At 36.8% G+C, this 16199-nt stretch overlaps 1 protein-coding gene across 7 annotated transcripts in view; it reads left to right on the forward strand.

Moving 5' to 3' along the window:
• raph1b (Ras association (RalGDS/AF-6) and pleckstrin homology domains 1b) overlaps positions 1–16199 on the forward strand; it is a 63378-nt gene that overhangs the window by 23930 nt on the left and 23249 nt on the right. For 5 of the 7 annotated variants that reach the window (XM_067405227.1, XM_067405231.1, XM_067405232.1 and 2 more), the window contains exons 3-4: positions 14439–14563; positions 15978–16080. In XM_067405227.1, the coding sequence (XP_067261328.1) occupies positions 14444–14563; positions 15978–16080 (223 nt within the window). In that variant the 5' untranslated portion in view covers positions 14439–14443. The remainder of the gene's footprint in view (positions 1–14438; positions 14564–15977; positions 16081–16199) is intronic. The other 2 variants (XM_067405228.1, XM_067405230.1) reach the window with 1 other exon arrangement.

A 16199-nucleotide genomic window follows, 5' to 3' on the forward strand; every position in this document is an offset into this window, starting at 1 on the left:
ATTACAGATTATTTTCATGCTACTAAGAGGGACAATGTGAAGTTGACCATTAAGTCACTGGCTTGATTTACTGGCACATAAACGGCAATATTTTTTATATTTTGAGACAAAGAATATCTGTTTATCTGGCATTACTGTTGGGTCTATATCTTACAGTAAAAGTTTGTTTACAAAGCCTGCGTAAAATTGCCACTGATTTACCAAAGTGACTACACTGAAATGTACCTAAAAACAAATAATGCTCTACTGAGACATTCACATAGTTGAAAATAAATAACCACTTTCCTAGCATTAGGATCCTTTGGAAGGTAATGTTGTTTTCAGTCCAGTGATCCTGTATCTCTTCTTCTACATCATCACATCTTTGGCCCCGCTCACTAGTGCATTAGTGAGATGAGTTGCATTGCATTGATCTGATTCTGCAGAGGCAGTCTTTCATCGCACTTATGTCATAATGTGACAAATCAGAAATTATCATTTTTGGAGCTCGGTTTCAATAAAAACGGTTTTGAACTAACAAGGTTTTGGGTTTTGAAAATTACAGGATGTTTTTATTGTACAATGACCTCTTACATGTCAAAAAATAAAGGAGAACTGATTTCTCAATTCATGACCCCTTTAATACAGGGACATAGTGGGAAACTGGGGAGGTGGAGGAAGCAGTAAGAAAGAGACAATTCTGCAATAAGTGAAAATGTAGAATTAAGAGAGTATCCTGCTCAATGGGTTTCAGAGGGGAAAAAATGAGAAGGATAGACTAACTGAGCAACGGAGATATAAGAAGAATTAACCAGTGTTGTGTAAAGTTATTGCATTGACGTATGAGATTCTTATTATTTATTTTATTTTTTTTTAAATTAGACTTAATATATGTTTCATTCTGTAATTGATCTGTAAATCTAACTCAAATGGAATGTTTAACAGGTCATGTTCACTCGTTTCTATTTGTTTTAAAGCAATGAAATCTCCTGTTATAATAAAAAAAAAAAGCTGCCTTATATGATGAGTCTCTTATTTACATTGTATTTACACTTTCTTGGTTATAATGAAAGGATTTGTGAGCTTGTTGTTCTTGTTGAATAAAAAATGTTTCAATAGTGTTAGGGATTGAATTCTGACTTACTGACAAGCACCTCTGTTAGGCCATTGCGTTCATGCGCTCAACAGATATGATTGTGATTGACTACAATGCTCAACGCTTGTAAAAACACACTGTAAAAAGAAACCTTTGACGGTCAGAGAGCACTCAAACAAACATGAACAAATGTTTGAAAGCAGCGTCTATCAGCAGGTATCAAAAATATTCTGTACTGCAGAAATGCTGGTACCACCAATTTTTTTTTTCTAAGTACCACCAGGTACCGGTAGTACTGGTATATTCGACAACACTACATGTGAGTGACATATTGTCCTGCCCTTTCGACAAAAAAACGTCATCAGAGATGAGAAGAGATGTTTCTGCAAGATCGAGGGGAAGTGATTTTGATTAAAGATTATGAGGGCACATTCATTTAAAAAATTATGTGCACAGATAAATCATTTATAATAATTCAGTATTCCATATAAAACATGAATTGTTGACAAACATTTTGATTTCATGGCGACTTTGAATTCACATAGACCGTCAGCAGCCTCTGAATATGTGACTCAGCTGTATACTTCGCATAAATCAGAGAGGTGTGTGGAGTCATGCCCTCACAGAGTGTTTTAAGGGCTTATTTAGCAATTACGGAGTGATTCAGCAACATCAGCTCAAGACTTGATGATAGATTATGTGTGTGTGTTTGCACTAGTGAGGTACTGGAAAACAGTGGACGGGCAAAAAAGTGGTGAATCAACAAGCTTGAGTAAACATCCAAATATGTATTTTGAATGTCTCATACTAGTGATTTTCCCTGGATTTTACCCGTGTGTGTGTGTCTGTGTACTAAATAAAGGGAAAATTATCCCTCAGGTTGCATTCTTCACTCACTGTTCTCTATTTCACTCTGCTCTTAAGATGCTTGATTTTTTTTTTTCTTTTTTTTTTTCTTTTTTTTTTTCTGTCTTCCTTAGAGCTGATCTGTGTCCCACTGCACTATACAGGAATGCTGTCATATGCCATCATTCGTCAGAGACCGTCTGGCATCATACAAACGCATGCACGCACTCATCTAATGTTTTAATTGAAGATTTTGGAGCTTCACAATTGCTTTGCACATGTGATATGATGCTATTTCTGTCTAGGGTGTGAGCTGCATTCAGCTGTTTGTTTTACAGTGAGAGATGATGGATTTTTAAAGTGTCTTCTGCTCCAGATGTTTAATTTGTTAATAATTATTCATTCTAGTTTCTAATTTCTAGTTACTCATTACCAGGCCTTGACACTAAAGACTTGTGAAGCAGTTGATGAGAGGTAGTAGTTAAAAAACATGCATGGTTTTTCATGCCCCAAATTCTGATATGATGTAAATGTGCCTTGTTTCCTCTCATGCCCTCACAGAGCCAATTCTTCACTTGGCGTAATGCATGACAAGAGCTGAAGAATAGATATGTGAAAAAGCAGAGCTAAAAATACCCACTGCACTCTACCCACCCAAATTTTAACCTCTTTTAATGAAAAATCCATTCATTGCTGCCCATGCAGATTACAATCAGACACTTGTTTGGCAGTACAGTAACATATTCTTTAAATGTCTCAATGTGACATGTTCATAGGTCACAGGTAGGGTTTTGGTCACAATGACTGCTGTGTTCTTAAAGCATTTACAAGAGTGTTGTGTTAGAACACAGCTGTTACTACTAGTTATTAAAATGAAGTGGGTCAGTAAAATGTGCCTTTATTTCTGCAATTTGTTTTTGATTAAAAAAAAAAATGATGTAGAGAGCTGAGAATGGATTTAGAGAGATGTGTCAGTGGAGAAGGAGGGATTCTCTTCTTTCTGATATTATTTGTCTGATCAGTTTAATGTGGAATCACACTGATGTAAAGTCTTATGCTCTCAAAACATGACAGTGCTGAATGTGGATCATAAAAGCCCAGATATACTCACTGCAAAGTTCTTTTCCATTATTCACTTAGGGGTAAATAGAAGTTTGAAATACGTAACCAGTGGTATACTGTTAGCGAACATCTGACACCGCCCACACTGCTGAGAGCGACGTTTAGATGAATCTGTAAATATGTGCTGCACGCATCCAATAAAACAAAATAAACACAACAGAAATGACAGTGGTAAGAAAACAGCAGTTAATTAAGTTAATCTGATAAAAGCGATGTGGACATGTTTGCACAAGCTCTGCAATTTGGCTCTCCTGTGAAATATATTGCTTTAAATCAAGCAGCTTTATTAAATACAGTGACATTGTCACTTTCGATTAAAATTATAACTTAATTTTCTATTATAATACGGCTTTCCAGTGTGCTTATGTTTTTTTCTTATGGACATCTGGTGGACTGAACAGAGACAATTTCCACATCAAAGAAGGCGGAGCCTCAGAGCACCCCTACCTATTACGTAATCGCTATTGACCAATGGTGTTACGAAGGTGTTTAGCAGCCAGACTTTCCCAGAAAGTTTGCATTGGCAAGCTGTTTCGAACTCCCGAAACAAACTCCAAATGAACTTCGTTTTGGCCTGATTTTATCTGAAATGACATCAAACCAGTTTGTTCTTCGATTTTGCTTGAAGTATAACGGGGTGTTGGTATGTATTGTCATAACTGACAACGTGATCCAAGATAATTGCATTGAAATTTCAATTATTAAGAATGTTTTGATTCTCACTGGAGAGTACTCTTGAGTTGACAAAATGAAAAAACTATATTTTATACAACTCCAAATCAAGAAAAGTTGGGACATTTTGTAATTCTTAATAAAATCCAGAATCTGTGACTTGTTAGGGGCCAAGCCCCGAAGGGGCTGTAGCCCCTATTGTAATTGTACGTTTTCCCTTTTATTATTATTATTCTTCCTCCCGAATGGGAGTCTATGGCAGCCCTATCAACGGAACATGAGAAAATGATGAAATTTGGCACACTTGTAGTGATGGTCATGTCTAGAAATCTGACCAATTTTGGAGTCTCTAGGACCAACTCTATAGCGCCACCACCAGTTCAAAAATTCAACATTCTAAAGTTTATAACTTTTGAACCATTTGCTCTAGAAAAATACAATTTAGTACATCTGATTCGTCTCTTCATGCTGATTCTATTAAAATTCTTACATTAAGTCTCCGCCCATTACAGTAGCGGCCATTTTGAAAAGTACAGTATTCCGTTTTTTTGCTACTCCTCCTTCAAAATTTGTCCAATTTTGTCCAAACTTTGATCAGGTGATCTTTGGTCTGAGCCGCACAGAAATGACTGAACAGATTTTTTTTATTCATCTTTGTTCAAAAGTTATGATGTCACGAAGTTAACGAGGTTGACCCAAAATTGCTATAGAGGCTGTATCTCGGCCAAACTTTGAGCAATCAAAACTAAAATTGGTACACTTGATCAAGACCATGATCTGAGGTTCCATGCCAAATTTGGGAACAGCGCCACCTACAGGTCATGAGATCTGAAAAATGGCTATTTTGGCCAATAACTTTTGAACACTTTATTAGAAAATCAAGATCTTGGTGTCTATGGATTCCCTGTGCCATGCCGAATCCGAGGATATCGAATTCGTCAACATCGGATGAACCACGTGTCCGCCATTTTGAATTTTGTCATAAATTGCAATAACTTTTAAACAATTTGACATATCTTCACACAAATTGGTATGTATGACCTTTAGAAGGTCCTGAAGGTACCTGAGAAGTTTCAACACAGCGCCACCTACTGTTCCACAGATGTAATGATTATTGCAAAACCACTTATAACTTTTGAAAACACTTTCCAAAATGTGTATGCTTTATGTCATTTTATTCCCTGGCTTATGCCGATTCCGACGATGTGTCATTTGTCATTTTCCTTAAATGTACCTGTCCGCCATATTGAAATAAATGGAAAACAGTTTTTTCGCTACTCCTCCTACAATTTTTGTCCAATTTTGTCCAAAATCAGCTCAGGTGATCTTTGGACCGAGCCGCACAGAAATGACTGAATGGATTTTTGATATTCGCTACCATTCCCAAGATATTCATCTCTGAATGTGACCTTGCTTGTGTTTGTTGTCTTATGTTAGTTAGCTTAGCATGCTAATTGCTTAGCATGCTAACCAGTTGTCATTCTCTTTAATGTGGCTCTTCAGTTATCAAGTTAACCATGAGCTTCATTAGCATTAAGTTAGCTTAGCATGCTAATATGGATAGCATGCTAAGTAATGCTTTTTTTGTGAATTCTTTGTTAGACTAAAAGGTTTCTTCCACAGTCTGTTGAATGTGCATCCTCAAGTAGCTCAATGTGTAAAGCCAGTTATCTGAAGAGCCCTGTATCCGAAGTTAGTGGGTTCGAATCCCAGGTGGAGCGGTTTTATAAAATAGTGTGTTTTGATTCCTTTACTGCCTCTTGGATTAGAAATAAATGCTTTTTGTTTCATGCTGTGTTCATTTTCATCTAAGCTTATGTACATTCTGAGTTCATTCTTGCCCGTAATTCTGAACCAGCTGTTTCATGTTTGTTAATTTTCTGCTGTTTTTCCTCTTCCTGCTCTGTATTGCACTACAGCATGATGAGCTGCAGAATGATCTAAAGTGCAGCTTTATAAGAATTCTTCATTTTGAGTTCATTTTCACATGAACTAATAAACTTCGGCAGGTGTGGAAACATTCACTTGCACAGTGGTGCAATGAGATGAGAAATGGACCTTGGACCCGGAGGTCGTGGATTCGAATCTTGTGTGGGGTTCCTTTATACAATTGTGTGTAATGAGTCATTTTGATACCTTTTTTATCCAAATAAGGATTGTGCTAATCTTTATTCCTCTTCAATGAGATACAAGTATTTTAGTTCATTCCGTGTTCGTTCTCTGAACTTCTATTGATTTTCATTTCATTTCCACCTGTCCTTCTGAACCAGATGTTTTGCATGTACATTCAATTTCTGCTGTTTTTGCTCTTCCTGCTCCGTATTGCGCTACTGCCCCTACTGGGGCTTGGCCCCGAATTGCTGCTTGCAGCTATATTTAATTCTCTTGAACCTTTGAAAATCTTGTACTTTTGTCAGTTAAACAATGTTTTCACTGGCCAAATTAATTCTATTTTGTAAACCATAAGCAAATTTAGATTTTGATGGCTGCAACACATTCCAAAATAGTTGGGACAGGCATGTTTACTACGGTCACATCACCTTTTAATTACATTTTTTAATCATTTGGGAATTGAGGATACTTTTGCAAGTGGAGTTTTTACTCAATCTTGCCCAAGTTTTTACCCAAGACATCTGCTCAACAGTTAATGGTCATTGTTGTCTGATTCTCCTTTTCATGAGGGGCCATAAATTTTCAATAAGAGACAGATCTGGACTGCAGGCAGTCAAACACATCCACTCTATGGTTTAGAGTGTCTACAAAATCACTCTGATGTTGCACATGCTGAATGAGGCCTGGCATTTTCTTGCTTCCCAGGAAAGATGTCAACCTAATGGCAGTTTATGTCTCTGTACAATCCCATTATACGCCTCAGTGTCAATGGTACCTTCACATATATGCAAGTCACTCATGCCATTTACACTGATGCACCCCCGTACCATGACAGATGTTTGCTTTTGCAACCTGTTGCTGATGAATGTCTGGATGTCCCTTATGTCTTTGTGACTGAGAACTCGATGTCTATTTTTTGGGCCATCTGAGATGAGTTCAAGTCCAGAGAACTCGACGGCATCTCTGCATAGATAGCATCTCTTTCTCCTTGTGTAACAGAGATTCAAGTTGCATTTCTTGATACGACGACATACTGTTAAGTTATGTTTTTCCAAAGTACTTCCGAACATTTTTAACACAGCAGAATGAAGGTTTCTCATGCAGTGCCATCTGATGGCTCGAGGATCACGCATAATTGACAGAAGTTTCCTGCCTTGCCCTACTCAGACTGAGATTTCTCTGAATTCCCTGAATCTTTTCACAATATTATGTATGGTAGATGGTGAAAGACCTAAATACTTTGCAATCTTGCATTGAGTAATGTGATTTTTTGAATTGTTTGACAATACTCCCATGAAATTTGGCACAAAGTGATGAGCCATGACCCATCTTTGCTTGCAAAACTGAGTCTTTGGTGGGTGTTCCTTTTATATCCAAATATGATACCCTCACCTTATACCAATTCACCTGCTAATTGTGGACTGTTTAAAAAAAAAAAAAGGGATATTTTGTAATCTTTTCACTATTCTTTTGCCTCTGTCTGAACTTTTTTGGAGTGTGTTGCAGCCATCAAAATCAAAATGTTTATATTTACGAAATACAATTAATTTGACCAGTGAAAACATTTTTTTTTTTTTTCCTTTGTACTTTTGTCAGTTAAATAAAGGTTTGAGAGAATTAACAAATCAGATTCTTGATTTTGTTGCATTTTACAAAATGTCTTTGTAACAAAATGGGTTTGTATATCCATAGAGATATTATTTGAACCATAAGATCTGTATATATAATTAAATATATTATTATAAATAATGTAAATAAATTATTATTTATATTTGTCAACCTATTTATTTAGGTGCAATATTTATTTACAACTCTTTAATGGAAACTGTACACATTTCAAATTCATTATGTATAAATGATTTAGGCTTAATACGTATTATGATGTACAAAGCTTATACTTAAATAACTTATACTATTATGTGAGAGGGGGATTTGGGGGTGGGATTTGTTTAATAATCATAAAAATAACCTTCATTTTCTTTATGCAAAATATGCTTTATTATAGTTGTTTATTTTATTTTTATGTTGGGATTATGTTGTTGACTGGCTGTGTCTCAGCGAGTGTAGTGCTGTTACTGCAGACATGTCCACAGGGAAGAGGTCATTTGGGTTCTGTCTGTCCTGACATCAGTCACTTTGCTGTTTTAACATCACTGTGTATTCAAAACTACTGGAAAGGACACATACACACAAACATTTCTCCTTTTATGTTCGAGTGTTAAGTTAATTCAGAAGTTGGCATCTGCTGGAAAGTGATTTATTAGATTTGAATAGCACTCAGAACCCTGTGTTGTGTGTGTTTTGCCATATGTCTTGTGTTTGGGTAAGGCTGAATAATAACATTAGCACACATGCCACTTTGTGTGTGTGTGTGTGTGTGTATTTGTGGCCAATGCACACTTGTGCTTTTGTGTATTTGTGCAAGAGGTCAGGGAGTTAAGGGTGACAGCTGTAGTGTTTCTTGTTTCTCCGCTTTGACACTGTGTGTGTTTGAAAGAGTGAGACTGTGCACATGGAAAAGGGTGGTAGCCTGTTCACCCCTCTTCCTTTTCCTGTCCCCCTACTTGGCCAGCCATGATGTCATATTCAGGCTCGTGGAAGGAGTGTGTGTGTGTGTGTGTGTGTTTCAGTCTGAGAGCAGCTGCTGGAGGGTGGTGGGAGAGCCTTGACAGAACAGCTCGCGGGGGAAATGAAGAATTCTGTACATCCTGGACATTTCCTGTCTTTCCCTCTGTTCCTCCTCTCTTTTTCTCTCTCTATCATTTGCACTTTCTTACACAAGTCACAAGTACATTTGTGTCTACTACATCTGACCTTCTGAAATGCACTAAACACAACAATCTATGTTGTGTTTTGGAAAGCTTTAAATATATTAATACAAAATTAATTATGAGCTTACCGTAGAGATAAACAATGCATACTAAAATGTATTTTACATTTTTACAAATACATTTATTTTGTGTTAAGTATACTACAAATACATTTACATATGTATGTGCTAAATAAAAATACCCTGCAGTTGTACTTTTGGTTTACTAATTTGGTATACTGCTAAACTGGAACAACAAATTTTGTACTTAATGCACATTAATTGTGCTGAAGTAGTGCTGAGGTCCAAATAAAGATACTTCAGTATATTTGATTGTGTTAAAGTGAAACTATTGCAAGTATACTTTAGGTACACTTTAAATATCTTGCATTTAAAGACATTATGAATTATTGCATTCAAAGATATTATACAAAGATCATACAATCCTTATTTATAGTGATATTAAAACACTTTTTAGGCATAACGTTAAGAAATGTACATTGTGCAATAAAGCCTGCTCCAAATAAAGTTTAATTATAATTTTATAACAGTATATCAAATGATGTGTCATTAAATGTTAATGGATATAAAGTAGTATATATATAAATATATATATTTTTTTTTTTTTTTTTTTTTTTTACTAGTCTACAATTATAAATATTTGAAAATATCACCTCAAAGTAACAATGAACTGTCATTTTAAATGACATGATGATGAGGAAGTGACATCATTTAAATCTTCAGATGAGCCAGTTTAGCAAGTTATACTCTTTATTAACATTTATAATTAGACAAGATTAATAAAGCCTTCCACATCACCCCGTCACAAACATATTTATTTAACATTTTCTACTTTTTATGGTAAATCATATTGTTGATTCCTGAATGCTGTCATAACTTTGATAAGGAGAGCAGCAGTCATTATGCTTTGACAATTCAGTTTACTATACAGATATACTTTCAATAAATATCACCCTTCGGAAATATAAAAGGCAATAATTTCATAGAATGACCCATACGTTTTTTTTTTTTTTTTTTTTTTTTTTTAAGATTGTGTGAAGTTGCAGATGAAATACGAAGAATGAATTTTATGTCTGTTTTATACCATCACCATTGTGAGTGAGTGAGAGAGAGAGAGCTTAGCAGAGCTTAGTTTAAATCAGCAGCTGTTAAGCAACAGGGTGCCAAGATAACACACCTCTCTAATTTCCCTCTGCACTCTTTTTCTATCTCCACCTATTTTTTTTCTTCTTTTTTTTCTCCATTTTATACGGTTCCATAATTCTGCAAAATCTCTTTTTGTCCTGCACTCTCCCCTCTCATTTCCCTCTCTCTCTTTCTATTTATCCTCTTTGTGCTTGACTGATTATGCTGAACCGTGGCCGTTCGCAGTAGAGTGACTGAGGGCGTCATTAGCATCCTGCTGATCTGAAAGCAGTGAGACCGAGCAGGAGGGTTGGAATTATATATTTGCAAGACTCGATCTACTGAATTAAGCACATTGTTGACCTGAACCAACAAGAACATGTCTGACTGGCTCTGATTATATCATGTCACTGGACTTGAATATGCAAACCCTGGAAAATGCAGCTCTCCCTGGGGTGTCTAAAACCATCTCATAATAGTAGTGGTTAAAACAGTTTAGTGTCTCCTGTCAATCTGAGATCCGTTAAGAGTTGATGTCAGCAGGACTGTGTTGTTAGAAAACACCAGGACTATCCTAACCCAAACACTGACTCTCACAGTGTTCGTTTTTTGTTTGTGTGTTTGAACAGCTACCTTGATGGGGTTAGTGCAATATTTACGGAGTCAAGCTAATCTCAAGAACCCCTGGAGAACCGTTCTCACGGTCGTTTTACTCAAGGTCTAAACGACATAACTACCCATAATATACATATATTGCAGTGAGCTTGTTAGTAGTACACTACTGTTCATTGCTGGTGTCAGTAAGGCTACGTTCACACGGTCAGTTTTTGCGATTGATTTACATAGAGGTTATGAGTCTGGAGGTTTTGAGTTCCTGTTCAAACAGAAACTTACAGTAGCGTTTCGAATAGGCCTACTGTCTGCATGAAAGTGTAATGGAGGTCAAGCCTGTATTCTTTTACCAGTAACCTTATGGACAGTGACCAAAGTAATACTGTATCAAAGATGGTGGCGTCCATAAAACTGAAAAGTCGTATCATTTTTGAAATGACAAAAGTTCAATCAAGCCTTGAGTTTATCCATCAACTCTTCATTAGACTACAGCAGCTTCTATATCTAGATGGAGAGCACAGTGTTGGGGAAAGTTACTTTTAAAAGTAATGCATTACAATATTGCGTTACTCCCTAAAAAAGTAACTTATAGTGTTACTTAGTTACTTTTTATGAAAAATAATGTGTTACATTACTTTTGCTTTACTTTTTCTCACCTAGGCTGGGCTTGCTTGCTTGTTTTTTTAATGACAACAAAAAAGTTCTATTTTTGGCAAATGTTGAGGCCCTTTCACACCAAAAGTAAATGAATAAGCCTATATAATAGAGGGCGCAGCTCAAAGAAACCTTTCAGCTGTGCTCCCATTCTGAATTGAAGAATAGGATACAGGAAAAGGAAGTTCAACCCTCTTATTTCTAAATCTAATCTAAAGAAATTTTTGCTTATTAGTATGGTTGAATTAGGTCATTGAAGGTCAGCAGCAAATACATTAAACATAAAACTGTCGGGAGCAGCTTCGGTGGAGAACAGTAACTGGATCTAAAACCTCCAGATGACCCACAGCTAATATCTCCATCACTGTCAGTTACCGAAAGCGAAACTACATACAAAAACCCACACGACAAACAGTAAACATGCGTTTGTGCAGCGCAGAAATTCTTTCGCACTGTGTGATGAACGATTAGTTGATCAGGACTGCGTTTCCCAATTAGATCATTAAGAACATTGGTTTCTGTCAACTTTGCTCATGATGCTTTTGAGAATCGCAGCCCTTGACATTACGGGTTTTCAGAGAATGCAGCTGAGTCGTGAAAATTTGAAAATAAGTTCAGTTATAGAATGCGATTATCACTCCTGTAAATAACTGAACTGTGTGTAAACATAACCGTATCAAGGACTCAAATACAGGACTGACAACCATATTCTGCTGCTTTGTGAACATGGCCTAAGATGTAGAAAAGTGACAGTAAAGACATAATGTACAAAAGGTTTCTAAATAATGCACCTTTTTTTTAACTTTTGAAGTTCAGAAGTTCGGCCAGAGCCAATTTTCCTTATCGCTAACCGTTTCTCCTCCATATTGCGTGTATGATCCGCTCTGTGCTCTCGTGTCTCTGGACCGGAGCAGACTGTTTAAGACGATTTAAGCTGCAGCCTCAGCGTCCGTTTATAGTGTAGGAGGGGGCAGGACTTCAGATTCTAGAGAGCATTTGATTGGACAGAAGAATTGATGATAAAATCCATGATCCATTTTTGTGGAAGTGAGAGACTGTAAGTTTTGAATGCTTATACCTCCTAAATTAGACCGGGTAAACCCAGCCTGATCTGCCGGCGATTTGATTTTGCCCGGCAACTCAGTCTGGAAACCCGTACATTAATTTCTGCTGCTTCTGTTACATTTTGCGGGAACCAATCACAGAATGGCTTATCCACCTTCCTCGACCACCATAACACGATGACGATAGAGAAGCGACGGCAAGCACGACCGTCAATCCAGTTCCTTTTAACCTCTCGACGATGCTGAATGACTTCTTTAGTTTAGCAAACAAATTGCTCGAGTGGGTGTAAATACCACTCACTTTCAGGTTTTTTTTTTTTTTTTGCAAAAATCGGTCGATGCCATTGCTGCTTCTGCAAACCGCTGATCAATGCTACAAACCAATACAAACTAAACCTGTCTGGAGTTTTCGCGTCGCTCTGCAAAGTACGTCACCCGGATCGTTGATCTGACTGGTTGAAGGACTATCCAATTGCGTGAATAATGCTCGTTGATCACGCCTCTTGTGCAGTAGAAAATACATACAGACTTCCCAGACCAATGTTCAATTTTAAATTGAGCTTGGTCTGGTGATAGCCAGACAACTCCTAAATGTGAATTGTCATTGTTTTGGAACACACCAGCTTCTTCATAATCTCAAGGCTAAAATATTCATACTAAAAGCTAAAAAACTTACATTTTGATTTCAGGGCGACTTTAAAATGGAATGGTTATTTTAAATAGTAAAAATATTTCACAATATTATTTTTTACTGCATGTTTGATTAAATAAACGCAGCCTTGATGAGCATAAATAACTTCTTTCAAAAACAATAAAACATCTTACCTACTCCTAAACTTTTGAACAGTAGTGTATATTTTAAATAAAGCTTGGTACATACATTAGTCCAAACACACCCTTGTTGGATCAAAGAGTGAAAGGGGTCATTATAGGGTTAAGGTGCGCTCAGTATCCCTGAGGGATCATCTCTGCTCTCCGGGGCCCCATAAGGCATGCGAGTAGTGAGAAAGTGAAAAAGATGAAAAATGATGGAGAGAATTAAGAATATGTCTGTTTCTACAGTCTCTCATTGTGTGTAATAATAAATATAGGATGTGTGTAATAATATATATATTCCATGTAATAGTGATTGTCTCTTGATCATGGTGTCTCCTACTGATAGTGAAAGTGAATCTGGCTGTCATTAATTTGCGCTTATGCATAGTTTGTGACTCATCTGGTAGTTCAGTGAAGTTCATCGTTTATCCATTCACCCAACTCTGACTCAACATGAAAAGCCTAATACATGCTTACACGCATGCTGACTCAAGTGTTTTTGTTTGAGTCCCAGTTGTGACTGTACAGCAGTTACTTTACTGTCCACTAGAGGGCAACAATCTCCTTACACCCTCACACCTCTATTCTATTGAGGTCATTACTAACACACCCAGCATTCCCTTGATTATAGTGTTTATAACTAACTAAATTCTGATTTCATTGCACTCCTTTGAAACCTTAATGTTGATCTCAAAGTCGAATTAGCATGTTTTGTTGATCTGTGTGGGCTAATGTGCACGTCTGTGTGCTTGATGCAGTATAGTATCACTTATAATACTTCTAAATAACACAGAAGTACTTTGAATCATTTTAATACATTATCCAGTAATCAACATCATTTTAATCATAAAATACAGCAAGGGTTGCCATGGCAATGATGGGGGTGAAAACTGATAGTGGGAGATCTAGAGAGGGTTGCTATAGCAACCATGCCAGTCTTTGAGGCAGAGCTGAGGTTACCATAACAACCACATCACACCCTCTCAGAAGGCAACCTTGAAATGATGACTTACTTTACACAGAGATTAACACTCAAGGTGTCTGACAGAACATATATAAAGATAATGGGGGGGGGGGAATCTTGAATATGCCGGACTGACAGATGTTGTTCTAAGGGGTTGCAGTGTCAAATGAATAATGGAAGGTGTCACATCACAACCCTCATTTAAAAAAAAGGAATCAAAGGTTGCTATGGTGATGTGAGATAAGGATAAAGAGGGAGAGAGAAATTAATATCATACACTGGGTTTCATAAGTGGAAGTGAAATCAATCATCATGACAACCTGTGATGTACGTCATCCTTCAGTTCACATTTCAACTGAATCAACGCCTTAATTGTGTTGATGAGACGCATTAAACCCAACAAGTCAATCTTAATATTTTGGTGTGCTTTGAGTGTAATATATGTGATGTTCTGTATGTGTGGACATGGCACACTAGTTGACTCCTCACTGGCTGTATCATGTAACTGAGGGCGTGATTTTGTGTGTGTGTGTGTGTGTGTTACAGCAGATATGGAGCAGGTATCAGATGATGAGCTGGATCATGCTGCTGAAGAAGACAGTGATAAGGAGGATCAGGATCTGGACAAGATGTTTGGCGCCTGGTTGGGAGAACTAGACAAACTCACACAGGTGATGCTCTCACACTCCGTGTGATATTGTGATGTATTATATCTTGAATGTGATGGATTAATTTCACTTTGGTAGCTTTTTTCAGAAAATATGAGCAATTCATTTGATTGATATAATTAGTTTTGTTTAGGGATGCATAATAGTTCACCATATTAATTGTACTATACCATATAAGGTATTGGTGGATTTTTTTTTTTTTTTTCAGTATAGGTCAATATTGGATAATGAATTGTACATGCTCATTTCCCCAATTTTTACATTTAGATTACCTTTGCCGTCATCGAATGCAATGCAAACAGGGGGCCGGGGGCAACTAGCAGACTTTCAAGGGGGCCTGAAGATAATAATGGGACAAAATAAGCTGAAACAATTAAAAATCAAAATTAAATTCAACCCATCAACAACTGCATCATGTCGTTCTACACCCGTAAGACCTTTGTTCATCATCAGAACACAAATTAAGATATTTTTGATGAAATCCGAGAAGAATATGACTCGTCCATAGACAGCAATATAATCAACACTTTCAAGATCCAGAAAGGAACTAAAGTCATCATTAAAACAGTTCACGTGACTGCAGTGGTTCAACCTTAATTTTATGAAGCGACGAGAATACTTTTGGTGTGCAAAAACAAAAATAAAGACTTTATTCAACAATCTTATCTCTTCCCTGTCCTTATCCTTACATAGTTGCCGCAGTAAGCACAGCGTTTACGTCCGAATGCCGGCTCAGTATTGGCCAAAGCTGCACACATGAGCAGCACGATGCATGCATGTGATGCTGACGCAGGAGCCGGCCAATAATGAGCCGCCGTTCTGACATAAAACCTGGAAGCGCTGGACGTAAACAATGTAGGAGAATGACACAGAAGAGAAGATATAGTTAAATAAAGTCATTATTTTTGTTTTGTTTTTTTTTTGCGCACAAAAAGTATTCTCATCGCTTTATAAAATTAAGGTTGAACCACTGCAGTCACATTGACTATTTTAACAATGTCTTTAATACTTTTCTGGGCTTTTTTTCTGGGTGGTTAAATTGCTGTCTTTTGACGAGTCAGAGAGCTCTTGGATTTCATAAAAAATATCTTGATTTGTGTTTTGAAGATGAACAAAGGTCTTATGGGTTTAGAAGGACATGAGGGTGAGTAATTAATGACAGAATTTTTAATTTTTGGGTGAACTAACCCTTTAATTGCAGCCATTTTTTGGTTAGTCACCACAACATAAAAGTATTTTTTTATCAGAATTTAGTATTCTATTACAATCCTTAATTAATTGACAGCTTTACTTTATTTACTTTTACTTTCATTTTAATGTATTGATGTATTGTATTGATGATTATATTCATGATTTAGCTGTCTCTTCTTGCCTAATCTCACCTTCCCCCACCTCTCTCTCTCTCTCTCTAATGTAGAGTTTGGATGATGGGCGTCCTGAAAAAGTACAGAAAGCTCCTCTCAGACAAGAAACAAATCTTGCCAATTTCTCCTACCGTTTCTCTATGTACAACATCAATGGTTAGACTACACACAGACACACACCACCTCTGTTTACTCAACATTCTCTATCACTCAGAATGACTTCACATGTATCTAATATGGAAATGTTTGGGCATACTGCAATTTTCATAGATTAT

This window comes from Chanodichthys erythropterus, chromosome 12 (genome assembly GCF_024489055.1).
Source record: "Chanodichthys erythropterus isolate Z2021 chromosome 12, ASM2448905v1, whole genome shotgun sequence".
NCBI lineage: Eukaryota > Metazoa > Chordata > Actinopteri > Cypriniformes > Xenocyprididae > Chanodichthys > Chanodichthys erythropterus.